The following is a 19760-nucleotide window of genomic DNA, read 5'->3' on the forward strand; positions in this document are numbered from 1 at the left end:
GGCAATGCCAACCAGGAAATCAACCACAAGTTCCTGCTTACCTACTCTCAGAAAAGCAACGTAATGGTTTCAGAATTCTTTGAGCCAATGTAAGCTATAAAGTGATACAGCACTCCAATCCACATTAGTGTAATTTCTGACATTGTCATGTACTACCTGCATTCTATTAATGATTTGATTCTATCTCTAAAAAAAATGTACCTTGAAACTATTAAAACAGCAATGACAATATTTTCTATTTTTAAGAGTTCATGATATGTCATTCAACCTTATTTTCAGAACACAGAAGCAGTTCAAACCTCAACATTCATAGCAGTGTAAATGTTTGGACAGTGAATATGGCATTTTATTTTTTTTATAACTTTTCCAGCTTACAGAACCAATTATATTACTCAAAATTCAGTATGTACTTACAGGGAAAAGACTGAAGACAAAATTCATAAAGTCCAGTGACCTATAAACAAAACAGTAAGCACGGTCACTGACCTGCAAGCAGGTGCAGCATCAGTGTATATTTAAGGAGATTTATGGTTCTCTTCCTGTCAGGCAGTGATAGCCAACCACCAGTTAGAACTTGTGTCTGACTGAACATTAATCAGCTGCAGAAAGTCATAAGCTTCAGATGTCAGTAACAAAGTCTTTTTCTAGAACTAAAGACATTATTATAGTAACTAATAATCTGCGCATGCAAAAAGCAACATAGTCATTCTGTGACTATAATCCCTCCCTTCCTTTTTGTTAGAGCTGTGGGGGAGACATGGGTATATTACAAGCAACTCTGATCTTTCTCTCTTTTACATGTAAAAGATTTTCTGACCAGCTGCAGAGCTATAGTCACAGGCAAACCATAATGGGTCACTGAATTTCTGTTTGAAAATTCAAAAGCCTCATTTAAGCACACTCATATCTGAATGCACAGGGAAAAATAAATATACACAACTGTAGAAGGGTTTATAGGCTTTTTAGATGTCTTCAGTATAAAAAAAAAGATTTCCCCTTTCAACTCCCAAGATTTCCAAAGAAATTGAAAACTTAAGAGGAAAAAAAGTACAAGTAAAACATGGTTCTAAGTGAGGCTGGGAGACTGGGAATGTGTTTCAATACATCTTCTAAAAAGGAAATGTCCAGCAACACTCTTGGTCATCTAAAGGATACTCCAGAACTTTCCAGTCTATAAGAATGGGCCAATCTTTTCCTCTTCAAGATTGTTCTGTGGATAAAATGGTGGGGTAGGTGGGGATTCTAAAGAAGATGTGGAATCTAGCACCAAGGACAGAGGTCCACTTCCAGACTACAGGTGGCAGCAAGCACTGAACACATGGGGACAGGAAGTCGGGTGGCTGAGTGGTCTGGTGGGTACCCCGACTTTGTCTGCCACCATGCCTCCTCCTCCTAGCAGCTGCCCTGGATTGTTGTTCACTAATCCCCCTCTCAGATTACATTTGGGTAAGGTGCCAGCCCCAAATTTGGGGTGGGGAGCATGAGGCCAGGGAGTAAGCTACCATCATATCCTGGCCTGGCCCCATCCATCAGCTTGAATGAGCACACAGTCCGATCAGGCCCGATGGGGCTGTCACTAGGAAGCCAGGCTCAAACCAAAATGTCCTCCTCACTAGCTTCGGGCACATAGCCTGAGCCCACTGTCCATTCTTTTGGCCCCAGGTAGGGACAGTCCTCTGAGAATGGGGACCAGCAGCAGGGAACGAGTTAGGAGGTAGAGAGAGAAACTTCGTATGTGACAGGGTTATCTGGGATCAAGCCACATTGAAAAGTGAATCCTATCACTGGACTTATCCTTTGTTATATAAGGCAATTATCCCATTTTTTAAAAATCCAGTTTGGGTTGGATTTTCTGTTATGTGCAACCAAAAGACTCCAGACAAGCAGCAACCTAAATCTAAAGCCCCCTTCAAAATGCAAACATTAGAGAATGGAGGGTAGCATACAGTTACATAAATGAAGATTTTCCTCTTACACAGGTGAGCCAAAATCTGCACTGTAGACTTGGCCCAGTTCTGTAGCCCTTACCCAAATTTTAGGGACTGAAATCTCTGGAAATAGAGCCCAGAAACCTGTGCTTAAAAAAACAAACAAAAAAACAAACAAAAAACAAACAAACAAAAAAATCCCCAGGAAATTAGAATGTGAGGCCAGGTTTGGAGATGATGGGCTCCACAAGAGTAAAACGTGAGGCCACCAATGCTGTAAGAAGTCTTACCATAATAGACAACCTGGGATTGGTACTTGCCTTGCTTCATACTTCTCCTCAATACAAAAGAGCTGAATACAAAAAGCATCTGAGGCTCCCTTGTAGATGGGGCGGAAGGAGCTGCTCTCCTCAGGCAGCGAAAGAGATCCCAAGCTCAAACTGTTGATGCAGTAATCTGTGTCACCCACACTGGACTGCTGACTGAATTTTTCTGTGTCCTAGAGCAAGGAGACAGGAGGAACCAAGTAGGAATCCTATTCATTTTCTGAAATTTAATGGGCTAGTGGTTGCATCATCTCTACATTATACCATCTCCCTAGGACAAATGTGACAATCTCACCTGAATCGAATCATCCTGAGCCAGGCCTAGTTTTAAGGAAATGTTCTCAACGAGATGTTCAAGATTTATAAAGGGATTGAAAGAAGTCCTCATATGAAGATCAGAAAACGAATGGTTTCCATTGGTCTTTCATATAGGATCTGTATTTTAACTACAACACTGGCTAGAAGTTAGAGTGTGGTAGTAATATATATATATATTAATTCCACAAGCAAAATACCTCTGTCCACCGAAGTGTTTTCACTGTGATTTTGTGCTACAAGAACTTTGGATCTGCGGACTCTTTGGGTGGTTTCATGATGAGGTGGAGCCCAGCCCCTTGCTGGGACCCACCCAGAAAGTTAGCATTGGACCTTCCAGCTTTGTTTTTAGGGGCACCCAAGAAGATGTTATAGTACAGTTAGAGGAAAATGATTCATTCTGAGAGCCTTCTTGGAGTTCTTTTAAATCAAAGTAATACATTAAACATTAACATAATATCAGCACTAAAAACCTATAATGAAAATCAGGAGTCCCCTGTCCTTCCCATTGCTCTTCCCATTGGGTAGCCCTTTCAACTTTCTCATTTCTTTGGCATTTACCCCCATGTTTCTGAATGTGTGTTAAATGCACTTTCTTAATTCCTCAGTTTTTGAAACTCCCTACTGGACACTGATGTGGTAGGTAGATGTAACCTTGCGCTACCCTCTTCCCCATATCCTATCTCCTTGTGTCTCAATATAATTAGAGCACAATTCAGGGCTCAATCAGTAAGTACTTACATTGTTATGATTATGTAGATATCATGGTTGCTTTTGAGCAAAGATGTATAACAGGACTTGTTATTTGTGTACTTTGCTTTAATTCACTTAGTTTTCTATTTTTTTCACACACTTTATCAGATTTGCTAAGTGTTTGTCAGTATTATTTTCTAAACAACCAGGCATTTGAAATAATCTATAACTTCATTTCTTCTCCCCCGCCCCCCTACCTGCCACCCCGATTGAGCCTTGTTCTATCTGTCTGCTGCCCCACCTGCCTTCTTGTTTTCCAGCTCTTGTTTCCTAAGTTCTGGTCTTTTCAATCCCTTCTTTGTTCATGGTCATGCCTTTTTATCACTGGAGTACATTTCTAGCTCCATAAAATAAACAGTGCTATGTAGGTAGCAAAACTCAACAGCCATTGGCTAACTGGGGCACTTCATGGGGTGATCAGACACAGACCTGGCATTTTATGGGGTAGCCACCTCCAGGAACATTACCTGGAGGCCTTTTCCTTGGGGCTGTCAGGTTTGGGGAGGAATTAAGTTCTCCAATCTCTTGCATGAGAAACTGTGATAGGCAGAAGAGTGTCTCCCCAAACCCCAGAGCCTGAGAATGTTACTTCACAGGGCAAAAGAGACTATGCAGAGGTCACTGAATGAAGGATTTTGAGCAAGGAGATTCTTGGATTATCTGGGTAGGCCCAATATAATCAGAAGGGTCCTCATAAAATAGAGGCCGGAGAGTCAGAGTCAGAGACTGAAAGATGCTACGCTACCAGCTTTGAAGATAGAGGAAGGCGCCACATGCCAAGGAATGCAAATGGCTTCCAGACGCTGGAAAAGGCACGGGAATGGTTTCTTTCCTAGAGCCTCCAGAAGGAACAGAGTCCTGCCTGAACCTGGATCTTAGCACAGTAAGACCAGTTTGGGGTTTCTGACCTCCAGAACTGTAAAATAATAAATTTATGTTGTTTTAGGACACTAAGTTTGTGGTAATTTGTTACAATAGTGATAAAACAACAACAACAACAACAACAACAACAACAACAACAACAAAAAACTAATACAAAGACCTGGCTTCCAGTATTTGGAGAAGATGGTGGGAGGAGAGGGCAGGGGTTTCTCCATTTGATGGAGAGTTCCACTTACTCATCTATTTTGTCTTTCCCCATTACACAGTCTCACACGGTGTGGGCTGAACCTAAATTGGGAGCTGTTTCTGTTTCATCTGTCCAGAGAACAGTCATCTAGTTGCTTCACTTGAATACGGTTGATGAGCCAAGTGCTGTCTGCAAGGACTTTAGTGTCCCCAACACTGCATAGGAGACTGTCAGACCCCTTGTTTCAGCCTGGTCCTCGCTCTGCCTTCCAGAAGGCCCAGGCCCTGGGACTTTTGTGGACACAGGAGGAGAAGGGACTCGCTTTCTGCCAGTCCCTCCCCTCACAGTGGTGCTGGACTTTCTCCTTTCTCTGCTGTGCTAAGCCAGTGTAAACTCCTCCATCGATTTTCTTCATTCTAAACATTTTGAAAGGGCTCACCTTCCAATATCTCCTCTCTTACTCTTGTTGTCTTTGTGGATTTGCAGTCTCCTTATTGCTTTACAGTCATTTCCGTGTCTTTTTCCAGAAGGGAGAGGAGATAAACATGAGACATCAATCTACCTTGTTGACCCAGATGCCTTCTGAGGTTCCAGTATGTCTAACGCAGTGGGACCATCCTGTCCCCTCCTGCACATACTTGTTTGGATCCCTGCAGGAATAGCTGCCCTCCTGGAAATAGAGCATGCCTCACCCCCTGTTGTATGCCTCACTCTTTCCTCCCTGGGGCCTGAGGAGTCAGTGCTATGGTGTGGGTTTCCCCAGAAGCAAACTCTGAGCTAAGTTTACTTGGGGAGTGATGTCAGGAAATTTTGCAAGAGGAGTAGGGAAGTGAGGCAAGGAAGGGAAAGACATCAATACAGAGTGTCCCACTCCATCCCACTGAGATCCCTGGGAGACTCGGGAGAACACCCCTCAGAGCTGTCCCACCTAAAAGGCAAAGAAACCGGGGTGCTGATTCTCCAACTGCCTTCAGTCATTGTCTGATGGCTGCTCCCCAAGGATTCTGACCTGCCTGCAGGCACAGCACTGGAGAATGACCAGGTACCTGAAGTCCTCATCCTTGGGTGCTGAGGAATGAGCAGAGCCGGAAGGATACGGGTGGGATCCCACAGCATACGCTAAAGTGAGATTCAGAAAATGGACCTGTGCCTGCCTGGTGCACTCTCTTCCTAACAGTACATCCTGCTCCTGACCTGCTTTCTCCAGTCTTCCACACTTGCCCAGGAGGGCAGACCCTGATCCAAGGGTGAAGTCTGCCTCCAGCTGGCTGTGTACACTGAATTCAGGAGGGGGAAATCCACTTGTTACAGGTCCAAGCTTTGTTCTCCAGTTCAGCTTTAGCCATTATAAAATGGTACTTTAACTGACTTCTGTGTAGACTTCCCAATTGCTCAGAATCTGGAGGAGAAAGGGGTATCAAAAGCTGGCGGTCTCTCAGAATTCCCCTGTCTGAGATTAGTGTTAATGTGTCCCAGGACCTCCATGGAGATGACTCAACTTCCTGTCCCCTCTTCAAGGGCTCTCCAGACTTCTCAGGTTGACTCATGAGTCCATAAGACATGCCGGGGAATCCACTGAAAGCTCACAACTATGCTCAGCACTGGAAAATGAAGCATATCTGATTTTATGGCACTCTCCCACTTAAAACTTTCAAAGCCTTCCTCTGCTCCTTAGGAAAAATTCAAAATCCCAAGCAGGGTCCACAGAGCCCTGCCAAACTATGTGAATCCTTAGGTTTCTAGAAGGAAACAGAGGGCTTACTCCAATGGAGTAGACACAGGAGGTTTAACAAAGGACAATGGGTGAAGGTGTGGGCAGGGTGAAGGGAAACCAACAAAGGATGAGGAAGTGTCCCAGGGATGGCAGCTGGCGGAAGATGCTACCACCCTTTGGCCTGAATCAGTAACAGGCGGGAGCAGTTCCTGGAACCTGGAACCATATATATATACACATATATATACACCCATATATATATACACACATATGTATATGTGTGTATATATATATGGGTGTATATATATGTGTATGTGTATATGTATATATACACACATATATACATACGTGTATATATACGTATATATACACACATATGTATATTTACATATACATATATATATATATATATACACATATACATATATCAACAATACAAAATACATACAGGTGTGTGGATGAGCATGTGTGTGGGCAGGTGACACATAGAGTTAGAGAAAACTCCTACAAATGTGTTGCCCCTCCAAAATGCTTTCTTGCTAGACAATGGGAAGAAGAGGAAAAACTGTATTTACTGAAATCGTTGCCAATAATTAATATAGAGAGTATAGTTTCTAGGACCAAGCTGTACATGGGATATAAAGGATTCATCACCCTGGAGGAAGGGCTCATTGAGGAAGGCTTTGTGGAGCAGGTGTTAAAGAAGGTGGCAGATATGAACTGGTAGAGAGAGGCAGGGAGGCCTGGAGGAGGAACAGGCACACCAACACTCAGCAGAGAGCAGCGAACCTTGCGGGGAGCCAAGCAGCAGGCGCGCAAGGCCCTGGGCAAGCCCTACCTCCAGTTCACTAGCATTTCCGCTTCGGACTGTTGATGACATCTCCTCAGCTGGGGCTTCTTCTATGACTTCCTTCTGCAGGTGACAAAGGCAAGACATTTAATCAACACCTGCAGTGGTTCAGCACCCAAGCTCTGGGACCAGCTGCCTCGGTTCAGATCCTGGATCCATGGCTTACTAGCTTGGGAAAGTCATGGAGCCTCTGAGGCCTCATCCGTAAAAAGGGGCTAAGAGCAGTGCCTACCTCACAGGGTTGTTATGAGGATAAAATAAGAACAGGGAGATAGGTGCCAGCTCAGTGCCGGCTCCTCCGAATTCCCTGTAGATGGTAGTTATTACTTCATTTTTCTTATTCTTCTGTGTACCTTGAAAGCTGCACTGTTTTTTTCAAATGCTTTATTGACAATAACTTTTGAAAAGTTGTAACCTATATATGCATCCATAAAAATATCACCACAAAAACAATGAACATGTACAGCACTCCCAAAAGTTTCCGTGTTTCTAGATGCCCCTCCCACCCACCCACCCTGTGCTATTTGGCCAACCATAGGCAAACAATGAGCTGCTTTTGGTCACTACAAATTATAGGCTGAGTCTACTTCTGGATCTTCTATTCTGTCCCATTAATCTACTTGTTGTCCTTGGCATCGTCATCACACTGGCTTAACTACAAGAACTATGCAGTAAATCTTGAAATCTGTAGTATTCATCCAACAACTGTTCTTCTCCAAAGTTGTTCTGGCTATTCTAGGTCCTTTCCATTTATCAATTTTTCAATTGAAAATTTCAATTTTCAACTGTAAAATTTCTGAAATTTTGACTGGGAATGCATTGGTCAATTTGGGAAGAGTTGACATCTTGACAACATCAAGTCTTCAAAACCAGGCACGTGGGGCATCTCTCCATTTATTTAGGTCCTATATGTTTTGTAGTTTTTGGTGTATGGGTCTTGAACATCTCTTGTCAGATTTATCTCTTAGTATTTTGTATATTTGTACTGTTGTAAATGGTATTTATTTCCATTTCTGATTGTCAATTACTATTATATAGAAATAAAATTGAACTTTGCATATTAATTTTAAATGCAACTTGCTAAATTATTTACTAGTTCTAGTAGCTGTTTTGTAGATTCTAGATGATTATGTTATTGGCAAATAAAGAACAGTTTTAATTCTCCTTTTCCAATCTGGATGCCTTTTATTTGTTATCTTTTTACACTGGCTTGAGCTTCCAGTATAATTTTGAATAGAAGTGGTGGGAGCAGACCATTGTTCCTGGCCATGGTGTAAAAAAATTCAGTCTTCTACCATTAAGTGTGATGTTAGCATATAGGTTTTTCAAAAATAAAGTCTAGGGAATTGAAATTCTTTCTGATTCCTCATTTTCTGAGAGTTTCAATGTTGAATTTTCAAACGCCTTCCCTGTATTTTTGAGAGAATCATATAGGTTATCTTTTTTAGCTTGTTTATAGGGTGAGTTACATGGACTGATTTTTTCTGTGAAACCAACTTTGCATTCCCAGAATAAAGTCTACTTGGTCATGATATACTATCTTTTTATATATTGATTCAAATCACTAAAATTTTTATTAGGATTTTTCCATTGATGTTCATTAGAGCTATCAATCTGGAGTTTTGCCTTCTTGTAATGTCTTCTGTTGTCAGAAAACATACTTTAGATGACTTAAATCCTTTTACATTTATTGAGATTTATTTTGTGGCCCAAAATACAGTCTATCTTGGTAAATGTTCCATGTGCACATGAGAAGAATGTGTATTCTGCTGTTTTGGGGATAGAGTGTTCTTAAGTGTCAATTAGGTCAAATTTGTTGATGGTGTTCTTAGGATCTATATTCTTCTTGATTTTCTACTTGTTCCATCAATTACTAAGGGAAGGATACTGAAATCTTCAAATATGGTCATTTACTCATTTGCATTTGCAGTTCTATCAATTTTTGTTTCATGTGTTCTGAAATTCTATTAGATGCATAAATATTTAGGATTATTATGTCCTTTTGACCTTTGTTATTTCTGGTAATATTCCCTGTTCTGAAATCCTTGTCTGAAGTGAATAAAGCTACTAGCTGTCTTGCTGTCTTTTAATTAGTGTTAGCATGCTGTGTCTTTTTGTATCTTTTAAATTTAAACCTATTTGTATCTTTGTATTCAACCTATTGTATCTTTGTATTTGTAGTTTGTATTTTTGTAGTCTGCATATAACCCGAGTCTTCCTTTTTCATCTAATCTATTTCTGCCTTATATGATCTTTGGGATAATCAATGTACACTATATTTAATGTAGTTATCAATATGGTTAGGTTTAAGTCTGCCAACTTGCTTTTTGTTTACTAGGTGTCCTTTTTCCATATTTTTGCCTTCTTTGTATTAGTTGTATATATCTTTTTAAGGATTTTATTTTTAAGTAATCTCTACATCCAACATGGGGCTCAAACTCACAACCTTGCAATCAAGAGTCACATGCACTACCAACTGGGTCAGCCAGGTGCCCCAGTTGTATATTTTTATGATTCCACTTTCTCTCTTCAGTAGGCTTATTAAGTATAACTCTCTGATTTTGATTTGTAACGTCAATATTTTTTTCGAGTTTATGGTATACATCTTTAGCTTATCACATCTACCTTTAGGTGATATTATACCACTTCAGGTATGGTAGAAAAGCCTTCAAATAATATATTTACATTTCTCCCCTCTTGGTCTTTGTATTAGTCTTGCCATACATTTCATTTTTTACATTTTCTATATAAGCTCCACACTGTGTTGTTTTTATTTTTTTTAAATAATCAATTATCTTTTAAAGAGATACAAATAAGAAGAACAAAATCTTACGTTACGATTTCCAGGGCTAGCCATTCCTCTGTGTAGATCCAGAGTTCCATCTGGTATCATTTTTCTTCTGTCTGAAGGACTTCAACATTTCTTGTAGTATGCGTCTGCTGTTAATGAATTTTTCCACTTTTTGTGTGTAGATGAAAATCTTTATTTTACCTTTATTTTTGAAAGATACTCATAGACATATAATTCTAGGTTGAAAGTTTATTTTCTGCCAGTTCTTTAAAGATGCAATGCATGGTCTTCCTGCTTGCACTGTTTCCAATAAGAAATCTGCTGCAATCATTATTTTGGTTCCTCTTTTCCCAACTTGTCTCCCCACCCCCCATTCTGCTTGCTTTTAAGATTTTCTCTTTTTCACTGGTTTTCCATGATTTGATTATGATGAGTTTTGGTCTAGTTGTCTTAGTATTTCTTGTGCCTGCTGTTTACTGAGCTTGTGTCTATGGGTTTACTGTTTTCATAGAATCTAGAATGTGTTTAGTCCTCATTTCTTCAAATTTTTTTTCTGTTCCAACTGCTCTCTCTTCTTCTTTATGGACTCTGATTGCACACATATTAGCTACTGATACAATGATCTTTTTTATTTTTTAATTCTCATTTCTATCTCAAGTTTAATAAGCTTTTTTTCTGTGATGTTTAATCTATGGTTAATCCAGTGTATTTTTCATCTCATGAATTGTAGTTTTTATGTCTAGAGGTTTTATTTGGGGTGTTTTTTATATCTTCTATGTCTCTCGATGACCTTTGAAACTTAGATAGTTAGAATAACTGCTTTAATGTTCTTGTCCACTAATTCTAACATCTGCTTCATATCTGGGTTAATTTCAATTGGATGAGTTATCTCCACCTTACGCATCATATATTCCCAGTTTTTTGAGTGCCTGCTAATTTTTTGTTGGATTCCAAACACAGTCACTTAGATTAGTTGGGTGTTAGATAATTTTGTACTCCTACACCTATTCTTGAACTTTGCTCTGGGATTCAGTCACTTGGGAGCAGTTTGATGCTTTCAATTCTTGCTCTAAAGATAGGTTAGACATGACTGGAGCAGTGCTCTGTCTAGAACTAATTATTCCCCACTACGGATGCAGGCAAGACTCTTCTGTGCACTCTCCCAGTGCCTTGTGGTTCCTAAGGTTCTCCAGTCTAGCTGATGGGAACAGGCACTAGCTCCAGCTTTGGATGAGCACTGGCACTGTGAACTCTACTCCTTTGGGGAGGTTCTATCCTCAGCCTGACCTTCACTATTTCCTTACATGACTGTGCTGATCAGTCCTCAACTGAATACACAGGGGTGACCCTCTGCTGGTGTCTAACGTCTCTGCACAGCTCTCTCCTCTCTGGTACTCGGTCCTGCAAACCTTAGTGGCTTTAGTCTCCATGGATTTACAGATCTGCCTCCTCAACTCAGAGAGTCCATCAGGTTCCCACTGGGTTCTTCTGCCCTGTGCCGTGGCCTCAAAGTCTCCCAAGACAGGAGGCTGGGGCAATTGGAGAGCTCACCTGGCTTATTTTCCATCTCTCGGGCATCACTTTCCTTGGTTACCTGATAAGCAGTGTCTTAAGAACTGTTATTTCATACATTTTGGCCACTTTTTGGTTGTTTCTATAGGAGAATAAATCTGGTCTCTGTTACTCCATTTTTGCCAAAATTAAAAGTTCTTTGTACTGTTTCTTTTTCTTTTTTTATTATTAATTCTATTCATCAGCTTCATTTCCCTCAACTTAATCCATGTCATACAACCTTCTTTAAAAAGGTTCAGGTGTCCCTCATTCCCCTCCTCTGGGATGCTTCCCATCCTCCTTCCCACATAGTGAATTAGGGCTTTCATCTCCCCCACTGAGTACACTCAGACATAGCAGAGTGCCTGACCATTGTGCATGCCCAACCTCCATTCAGAAAATAAACCAGCACTTGAAATATAACAGCCAACCAGCTACAGGTTGGGCCCTTTTGTGGTCTGGGGCATAAGAATGCATTTTCTGCAGAGACAATGTGGAAATCTGGGAGGACAAGCCAGGTGGCCTAGTGCTAAGATAAAAGTCCTCCCTCCATCCTCCTGTTCCCAAGATTTTCTTTGCACGAGTTGATGGGCAAGGGGGAATACTGTTTCACCCAAGGCTGAAAAGGAGAAAAAAAAAGAGAGTTGGAGGCTGAAGTCCAGAAACAATGGCTTAGCACCTGCCCCCCATCCTGGGCTCAGGAGGGGTTCTGGGCCCAGCTGGACGGAGAAGTCAGGCAGACCAGAAGCTGAAGGAGTGTGTAGGGAAACACACCTTGGGATTCTGGCCACACACAGTGCTGATGTAGGACTAGGCCAGCAACATTAGCCTGTTTACAAGGGAGACCATTTTCCTGTCCCACCCACTAGGTGAGGCCTTATTCCTAAGGACACAAGAGACATGCCCTGAGGTCCTGCAGGAGTATGTGAGGACTCAGAGCCCGATAAATTTGGCCATTTATACCACAGTAGTATAATCCAGTATAAATATAATCCAGTAATATATAAATATATAATATATATTACATATAAATATAATAATTATATAATATATAATTATGATAAATATAATTGTATATTTATAATATATAATTATTATATATTAATATTAATTGATATTAATATATTGTTTTGTATTACTATAATTATAATAAATATAATATATAATAATTATATGTATAATATATGTGTGTGTGTATGTGTGTGTATATATATATATGTATATATATATAAAATCCAGTATAAATCCAGCCAATGGCTGGATCTGTTGGCTTGTCCGCCATTTCCTATGTAATCTATTACATGGCTGACTGGCCTCCTTTAGTGTGGGTCTAACTCCTTCTTTAGGTTAGGGTGGCAGCAGCACATGCAGAACTCTGGCAGCAATAGGGTGCAGGTCATCCTGGAAGCAGGAGGGTGCAGGTGGTGGTGGGGCTCCTGCTGAGGCCAAAGACAAGTGGAGCCAGTGGCTCTCCAGGAAGCTGTGTTGGGCATCTCTATAGCTTCCAGGAAAGAAAACAGGGCCTCATCTGACTATGTGGGCAGTGTATAAGTCTCTTCAGTATGTCTGGATTTTCTACCTGGCTTTAAATGAGCAGCTTCATCTGCCTCAGCCTCCTGAAGTTAGGGAATGGGTGAGAAGGGAGGAAGAGCAAGGATGAAACTCCATTCTGACCTGTATTCTTGAAGCTAGCGGTGAGGCTCTGATTTGTCTGTTATAAACACGCACCCAGTATTTCCTCCTGCCTGCTGTCTCCCTGGTCTTAGTGATAGTGAGACCTTTTCCACATCAGATCACAACTTCTTGATGATGAGCCTAGCACCAAGAACGCCCCTGACCCCACAACACAGACAGCTCCTAGGCCCATCCCGGGGCCCCAGGCGTGGGTGAATGACCTCCATTACCTGAATGCTTTCCATGGTCTCTGGAATGACTTGTTCCTGTGGCTCCTCCGCTATTTTCAGGAAACTGTGGCTGCTACTACTGAGCTTAGCATCTTTGAGAGAAAGAGTGGCATGAGGACAGAAAATAGACAATAAATATCTGCACAGTCACAGGACGTTGAAGACAGCATGGTAATTAATGTGTTTCTAAAATGCAGCACATCTGAAGAACTGTAGTGCAGAGGGAAGTACCATGAGGTGGGAAGCATAGCCCACCCCAATTCTGACCTCACAGTGCCCTTATGCATGTGATGGAGATAAAATGATACCTGCCCCTATAGGAGCTGTGGGAGCAAAGTGATGGCAGCGATAGGCCTGCCCTTGTAGGCCTGGCCTTGCCCACAGGGGGCCCTCACCCTCGAGGTTCCTGAACCACTGGTCTTTTCATGGGAACCCCCTTTCAAGTTTACAAATGATCGATTAGCAACTTTCTGGGCAGCAGGCTTTGAAATGATTTGGAAACATGGGTGCTGAAAATTAGCATAAGGGCTGCTTTCTGTTTGTTTGAAAATATTATAGCATGCAGTCGGACAGTGGCCACTATTTTCACTTCTCTACTTTCTAAGGAAGAAAGTACTGTTTTAACTGTTCTGGAAAGTCAATAATCAGGGTAGTGTTTGTGTATTTAACCTTCACTAAAAATTACAGTAGGAAACAAACTTTCCCATTTTGTCTACAGAGCTTTTATCCCTCTCCTTTCACTCCCTCCTCCTTCTGCATTCTTGTTTTTCTTCCTGCCCATCTTCCTTCTCATCCTTCGAATTTCTCTTCCTGTCTCTCTGCCCCTTTCTCTCAACCACTCTCTTGTTGATCTTTCTTCTCTTCCCCCTCCTCCTCCCTCCGTTCTCCCACCTCCTCCTTTCTGGTTTGCCCTGTGTCTGCTTCGCTGGAGACTCTCAGCTCTGACAGCTGTTCACAGACGCCCTGGGAGGTTGTGCCCAAGGGCTGCCCCTCCACGCTGCCAGCATGGGCCTTCCCCTCCGTTTTCTTGTTTCCAATGGTCACATCAGACCTCGTGGGGCCAGAGGTAGCCTATCCTCTCTGCTCCCTCCTCTCCCACTCTGCTCTTCCAGTGCCAGTCAGGGCAATGGCCCCTGCAGATACCTCTCAACCCCCAGTCCCCAGATTACGGCACACCTTTTACTTACTTCTGGCAAAGATGTAGCTGAGTGAAACAAAATGAAATTCTAAGAGAAAAGTTAGATGCCCAGGGAAGTGTAAAGGATATAGATAAAGAGGTACCTAATGTTGAAGGTAGGATGACTGAGAATCATATCCCAGCATTAGGGGTAGCTCTTTTGGCATGGAGAGAAAATCTGGAAAGAGGAGCAAAGGACCTAGAATCCCTCTTCTGAAGAAACATGCCGTGGGGAATGTCTCAAGTCTCTAACTCCTGAATATGTGCTACTCCCTGCAAAGCTTTTCAGAAAGTCTATACGGCATTCTCATGATGACAAGTCACATGCTTTTTATGTTAATTTGCTTTGTAGTTGAGATATAATGTGCATACGGTAAAAATGCATGAACGTCTACATATACCTACTCCCATGTAACAATCACTTAAATAAATACCTAAAGCATTCCCAGCACCCAGAAGTTTCCCTGATCCCCCTGTCCAGCAATATAGTACCTAAAGGCAGATGCTCTTCTGTCTTATACCATCAATCTGTTTTGTTCAGCAGCAAACTTTTTGAATTAAAAAACATATATATCAATAACTCCCTATTCTTAAGTTCTACTTTATTTTTTAAAAGACAGCTTTTTTCTATTTTGTTTTAAATTTGAAGAACTACCCCCCCCTAAAAAACAACACACCAGATCTTTGCTGTGCCTATATTTCTTAAAAAAAAATTTTTTTTTAACGTTTATTTATTTTTGAGAGACAGAGACAGAGCACAAGCAGGGGAGGGGCAGACAGAAAGGGAGACACAGAATCTGAAGCAGGCTTCAGGCTCTGAGCTGTCAGCACAGAGCCTGATGCGGGGCTTGAACTCACAAACTGTGAGATCATGACCTGAGCCGAAGTCGGATGCTTAACCAACAGAGCCATCCAGGTGCCCCCCTATATTTCTTTTATAATTAGGACAAAATTACCAAAAAGTAAGAAACCTTAAAGAATGGATTAGATTCGCTATGAGCTGATAATCCCAGTGACTTCAGTGTTTTATAGTCTAATGTTCATGAGACAATTACCAACTACAACAGCTAACTGTCTTGGCTAAACTGTCGTGGGGTATTGCAACTTATTAGCAAGCAGTGGCCACACCGTCCCCAGACGTGGCTGCATTTCAGAACTGGGTGAGGTGAGGCAATATCTCTTGTTCTTGTGTCTCCAGAGTTTTGTGAAGTTTAATAAGTTAATGTTGATTATGTGTCCTGAGATTCTCAAATGTGAGGTACTATCCCAGGGAAAAGTCAAGGCACTGGTATTATATAACACACAACTAACACCACCACTGAGGCTGCAAATTTAACCATTATTTTATTGCTTCCACTACCTATGCAGCTTAGAAATTACAAACTAGTGAGAGTAGAGGCACCATTTTCTATGTTCCTGCTCTTGAGATTGCTAAAATGGGATGGGTTTACCATGGAGCTAATAAAGCTGGAGGTTCAGGCCTCCTCTCCCAGTAAAGGCCCCTCCCATGGCACAGCATCTACTATTGCATTCATAATTTTACATTTGTTTTCTCAAAGAGGGCTCTCAAATTGTATAGACTTTGGGTCCCACAAGACCTGGATCTGCCCTGCTCTTTACCCAATAGTGATAGTACACGTGGAAAGCTAACTAGTACATTTTGATGGCTGCAGGAATAAATAACAGTAAAAAATCTGGTGGTTTTTAACATTTTTTAAAATATAGACCAAAACTCCCAAGAAAAAATTTTTAGTGAAATGAAACAAACGGATTCTAAAAGAGTAAATATGAAAAATAAAGAATAAATATGGAGAAATAGTTTTTAAGACATTTTAAGAAACAGTCAACAACAAAATTTTAAGAAATAAGAACAAAAAATAGGCCAAATTTCCTAATGAATATTAAGACATATTATAAAGCCATAGTTAATGTGTTATTCAAGTAGGAACAGAACTGAATGGAATTCAGAAAAGAGCCAGACAATTATAAAATGCTGACATATGTTAAAGGTGGCATTTCAAATGGGTGAAGAAAGAATAAACTATATAATAAATAGTACTGGCTCACCATATGGGAAAAAATTAATTTGAGCCCCTATTTCATTTTATACATAAAAATCACTTCCAATATATTAACAGGTTTATTATCATTATTGTTATTATTATTATTTTGAGAGAGAGAGAGCGTGCATGCACAAAAGTGGGGGAGGGGCTAAGGAGAGGGGACAGAGGATCTGAAGTGGGCTCTATGCTGATTGCGCAGTGGGGTTCAAACTCACGAACTGTGAGATCATGACTGAGCTGAAGTGAGATGCTCAACCGACTGAGCCACCAAGGTGCCCCCTTAATTTTTTTAAAAATATGTTTGAGTTATAAGAGAATAATCTGTGATCTCAGTGGTGGAGAAATTCTTCCTTAAAAATCCTTCTGCAAAAGGGTGGAAGTCATGAAAGCAAAATACTTCTTATTTATTTATTTTTGTGTGTATGCCAGGCATTTTTATTTTACTTTAAGTTTTTATTTTAATTCTAGTTAGTTAACATATATACTTGACCACATCAAAATCTAAAAGGTCTGTCAAAAGTACCCTAAAAAGAAGTTTTTTTAAAAAGTAGATACAGGGAGGGGTACCTAAGTGGCTCAGTCAGTTAAGCATTCAATTCTTGATTTTGGCTCAGATCATGATCTCACAGCTATGAAATCAAGCCATGCATTGGGCTCTGCACTGGGCATGGAGCCTGTTTAAGATTCTCTTCTTTTCCCTCTGCCCCTCCCTTGTTCGCATGTACACATGCACATGCTCGCTCTCTCCTCTTTCCCCCCAAAGTAGATACATAGAGAAAATATTTGCAACACACCTCATGGAACAACTGAATTACAGAAAGGATAAACAACCCATTAGGAAAGGCAATGAATGTCCAGGAAATTTAAATGACCAATAAACACATAAAAGTGTTCATTCTCGATATTGTTCAGAGAAATAAAATTAAAACAATGATCTCTCCTTTCACACCTATCAGATTGTCAAAAGTTTAAAAGGCTGACACTGAGTATGAAGAACTGTGAAAGGGTCTGGAGAAAAACCACTGGTTTGGCCATGTTTGGTGGCCATGTGAGTACTTCCAAGCCCAGCAAGAAGAATTCCAGAAACAGAGCCTATGAAAACTTGCAAGGGATCCAAGGAGACATGCGCTGGGATGTTCACTGCAGCACCCTTTGCAATAACAAAAGAGCAGAAACAATTTAAGTGTCCATCTAAGAACAAATATGGCACATTCCATGCAGTGGATGGAATACTACCCCAAAGGTAAAAGGAGTGTCTTATACCTATGTGCACCAACATTAGATCTCAAAGAGTGAAGAAGCAAATATCAAAATATCACATACCCCAAAGACACCATTTATATAAAAAAAACCACTGCCACAAAAGGGTAGTGTTTCTTCTATCAATATATGGACTTCATATAAAAGTATAAAAGAGTGGGGCCCCTGGGTGGCTCAGTTGGTTAAGCGTCCGATTCTTGATTTTGGCTCACATCATGATCTCATGGTGGGAGAGAGCCCTGCAGTGGACTCTGCGCTGACAGCACAGAGTTTGTTTGGGATTCTCTCTCTCTCTCTCTCTCTCTCTCTCTCTCTCTGCACCCCTCCGCTGCTCATAAGCTCTCTCTTTCTCAAAATAAGTAAATAAATGGTTTTTTTTAAGTATAAAAAAGAGGTCCGGGTGAACACACACTAAATTTTTTATAATGGCTATTTCTGGGGAGGAAAGGAAGAACCAGACTTGGAGGCGGTTCAATGGGAACTCAGCTTCAATTGCATTATTTTAATTTTTCAAAGAAGGACAGTTTCATGTGTTACTAAGGCAATCAAGATTTTTTAAATGTCCAATTAAATTATTAAATGTCCAAAATATTTGTCCAATGTGTTACAAAATAGCCATTTTTATTTATTATTATAATATTACAAATGGTTTCAAAAAAGCCTGCCACATGAATTTAAATCATTTAATTTTAAGAAGGGGAAAGATTAGAGGTTCAAGTTAAATCATTCCACTAAACTTCGACGAGTTGCAAGCACTTTGAGATTCTCAGAGTAATGAATAAGATGTAGGCCCTCATATTCTACAAGGCTCAGAAGCGATCACATACACACATACGCACACACACCCTTATCTCTCTGTGTGAAAGCTGCTAAAGAAGGCATATGAATAAAGCACACAGTGTTCATTTATTTATTCATTCATTTAAAAATTTATATTTCACACCTACCATCTGTTAGACATTAACATTCTAGGGGTTTCAGCAATGAACAAGACTAACTTGCACTGCCAAAGCAAGTTAGTTAGTGAATGAGAAAACATTAAGTTATGATAGATGACATGTAGAAAATGAGACCCCAGGTGCTGCTTTCGATTGAGTGGTTGGAGAAGTCCTTCCAAACATTTAAGCTGAGACCCGAAGGCTAAGAAGTAGCCTTGAGACAGTAAAAGAGAATGGAAACGGGGAGCCTGGGTGGCTCAGTCGGTTGAGCGTCTGACTTCAGCTCAGGTCATGATCTCACAGTCCATGAGTTTGAGCCCCGCATCAGGCTCTGTGCTGACAGCTCAGAGCCTGGAGGCTGCTTCAGATTCTGTGTCTCCCTCTCTCTCTGCCCCTCCCCTGCTCATGCTCTGTCTCTATCTCAAAAATAAATAAAAACATTAAAAAAAAAGAGAGAGAATGGAAACAATGAGTAGACAACTCTTTCTAGGAGTTTTGCTGAAGAGCAAAGACTTCCTTATTTCTTGACAGTTTTCCTTCCTTGATTTGCCTCTGATCCTTGATCTTCTTTGTAATTATGTTACTTTCCTGGGGCTGCTGTGACAAATTACAGTCACCTGGTAGCTTAATGATAGAAATGTATTCTCTCACAATTCTGGAAGATAGAGTCCAAAATCAGTATCCGTGGGCAGAAATCAAGGTGCCAGCAGGGACACACTCCCTCCAGAGATTTGGGAAGAAGCTGTTCCTGCCGCTTCCAGCTTATAGTGGCTGTCAGCATCCCTTGCCATGTGACCACATCACTCCAATCTCTGTCTCTGTGGTCACAATGCCTCTTCCTCTCTGTCTGTATTATCTCCCCCTGTCTCTTTCTCTCAAAAGGACACTCGTGATGGGATGTCAGGCCCCCGAGATACTGTAAAACAAACTCCTTATCTAGAGATCCTTAATCACACCTACAAATACCTTTTCCCCAAAACTAAAGTCATATTTACAGGTTCCAGGGATCAGAATGCGAGCATCTTTGGGGAGGTAATGTTTCAGTGTACCTCAATGGGCACCTGTTGCTGAAGAAGTACTGTGACCATCCAAATACTTACTAGGAAGGTCAAACTCAACTT

The 19760-nt window shown here is 40.9% G+C and overlaps 1 protein-coding gene across 4 annotated transcripts in view; it reads right to left on the reverse strand.

Moving 5' to 3' along the window:
* The window catches only part of CFAP61 (cilia and flagella associated protein 61), a 287953-nt gene that overhangs the window by 191192 nt on the left and 77001 nt on the right, over positions 1-19760 (reverse strand). For 3 of the 4 annotated variants that reach the window (XM_086701573.1, XM_086701572.1, XM_025932336.2), the window contains 4 exons: positions 13202-13293; positions 6944-7018; positions 2249-2427; positions 415-454 (listed from right to left, as the gene is read on the reverse strand). In XM_086701573.1, coding sequence (XP_086557699.1) covers positions 415-454; positions 2249-2427; positions 6944-7018; positions 13202-13293 — 386 coding nt within the window. The remainder of the gene's footprint in view (positions 1-414; positions 455-2248; positions 2428-6943; positions 7019-13201; positions 13294-19760) is intronic. The other variant, XM_086701575.1, reaches the window with a different exon arrangement.

Source organism: Puma concolor, chromosome A3 (genome assembly GCF_028749965.1).
Source record: "Puma concolor isolate L17-30 chromosome A3, mPumCon1.1.hap2, whole genome shotgun sequence".
NCBI lineage: Eukaryota > Metazoa > Chordata > Mammalia > Carnivora > Felidae > Puma > Puma concolor.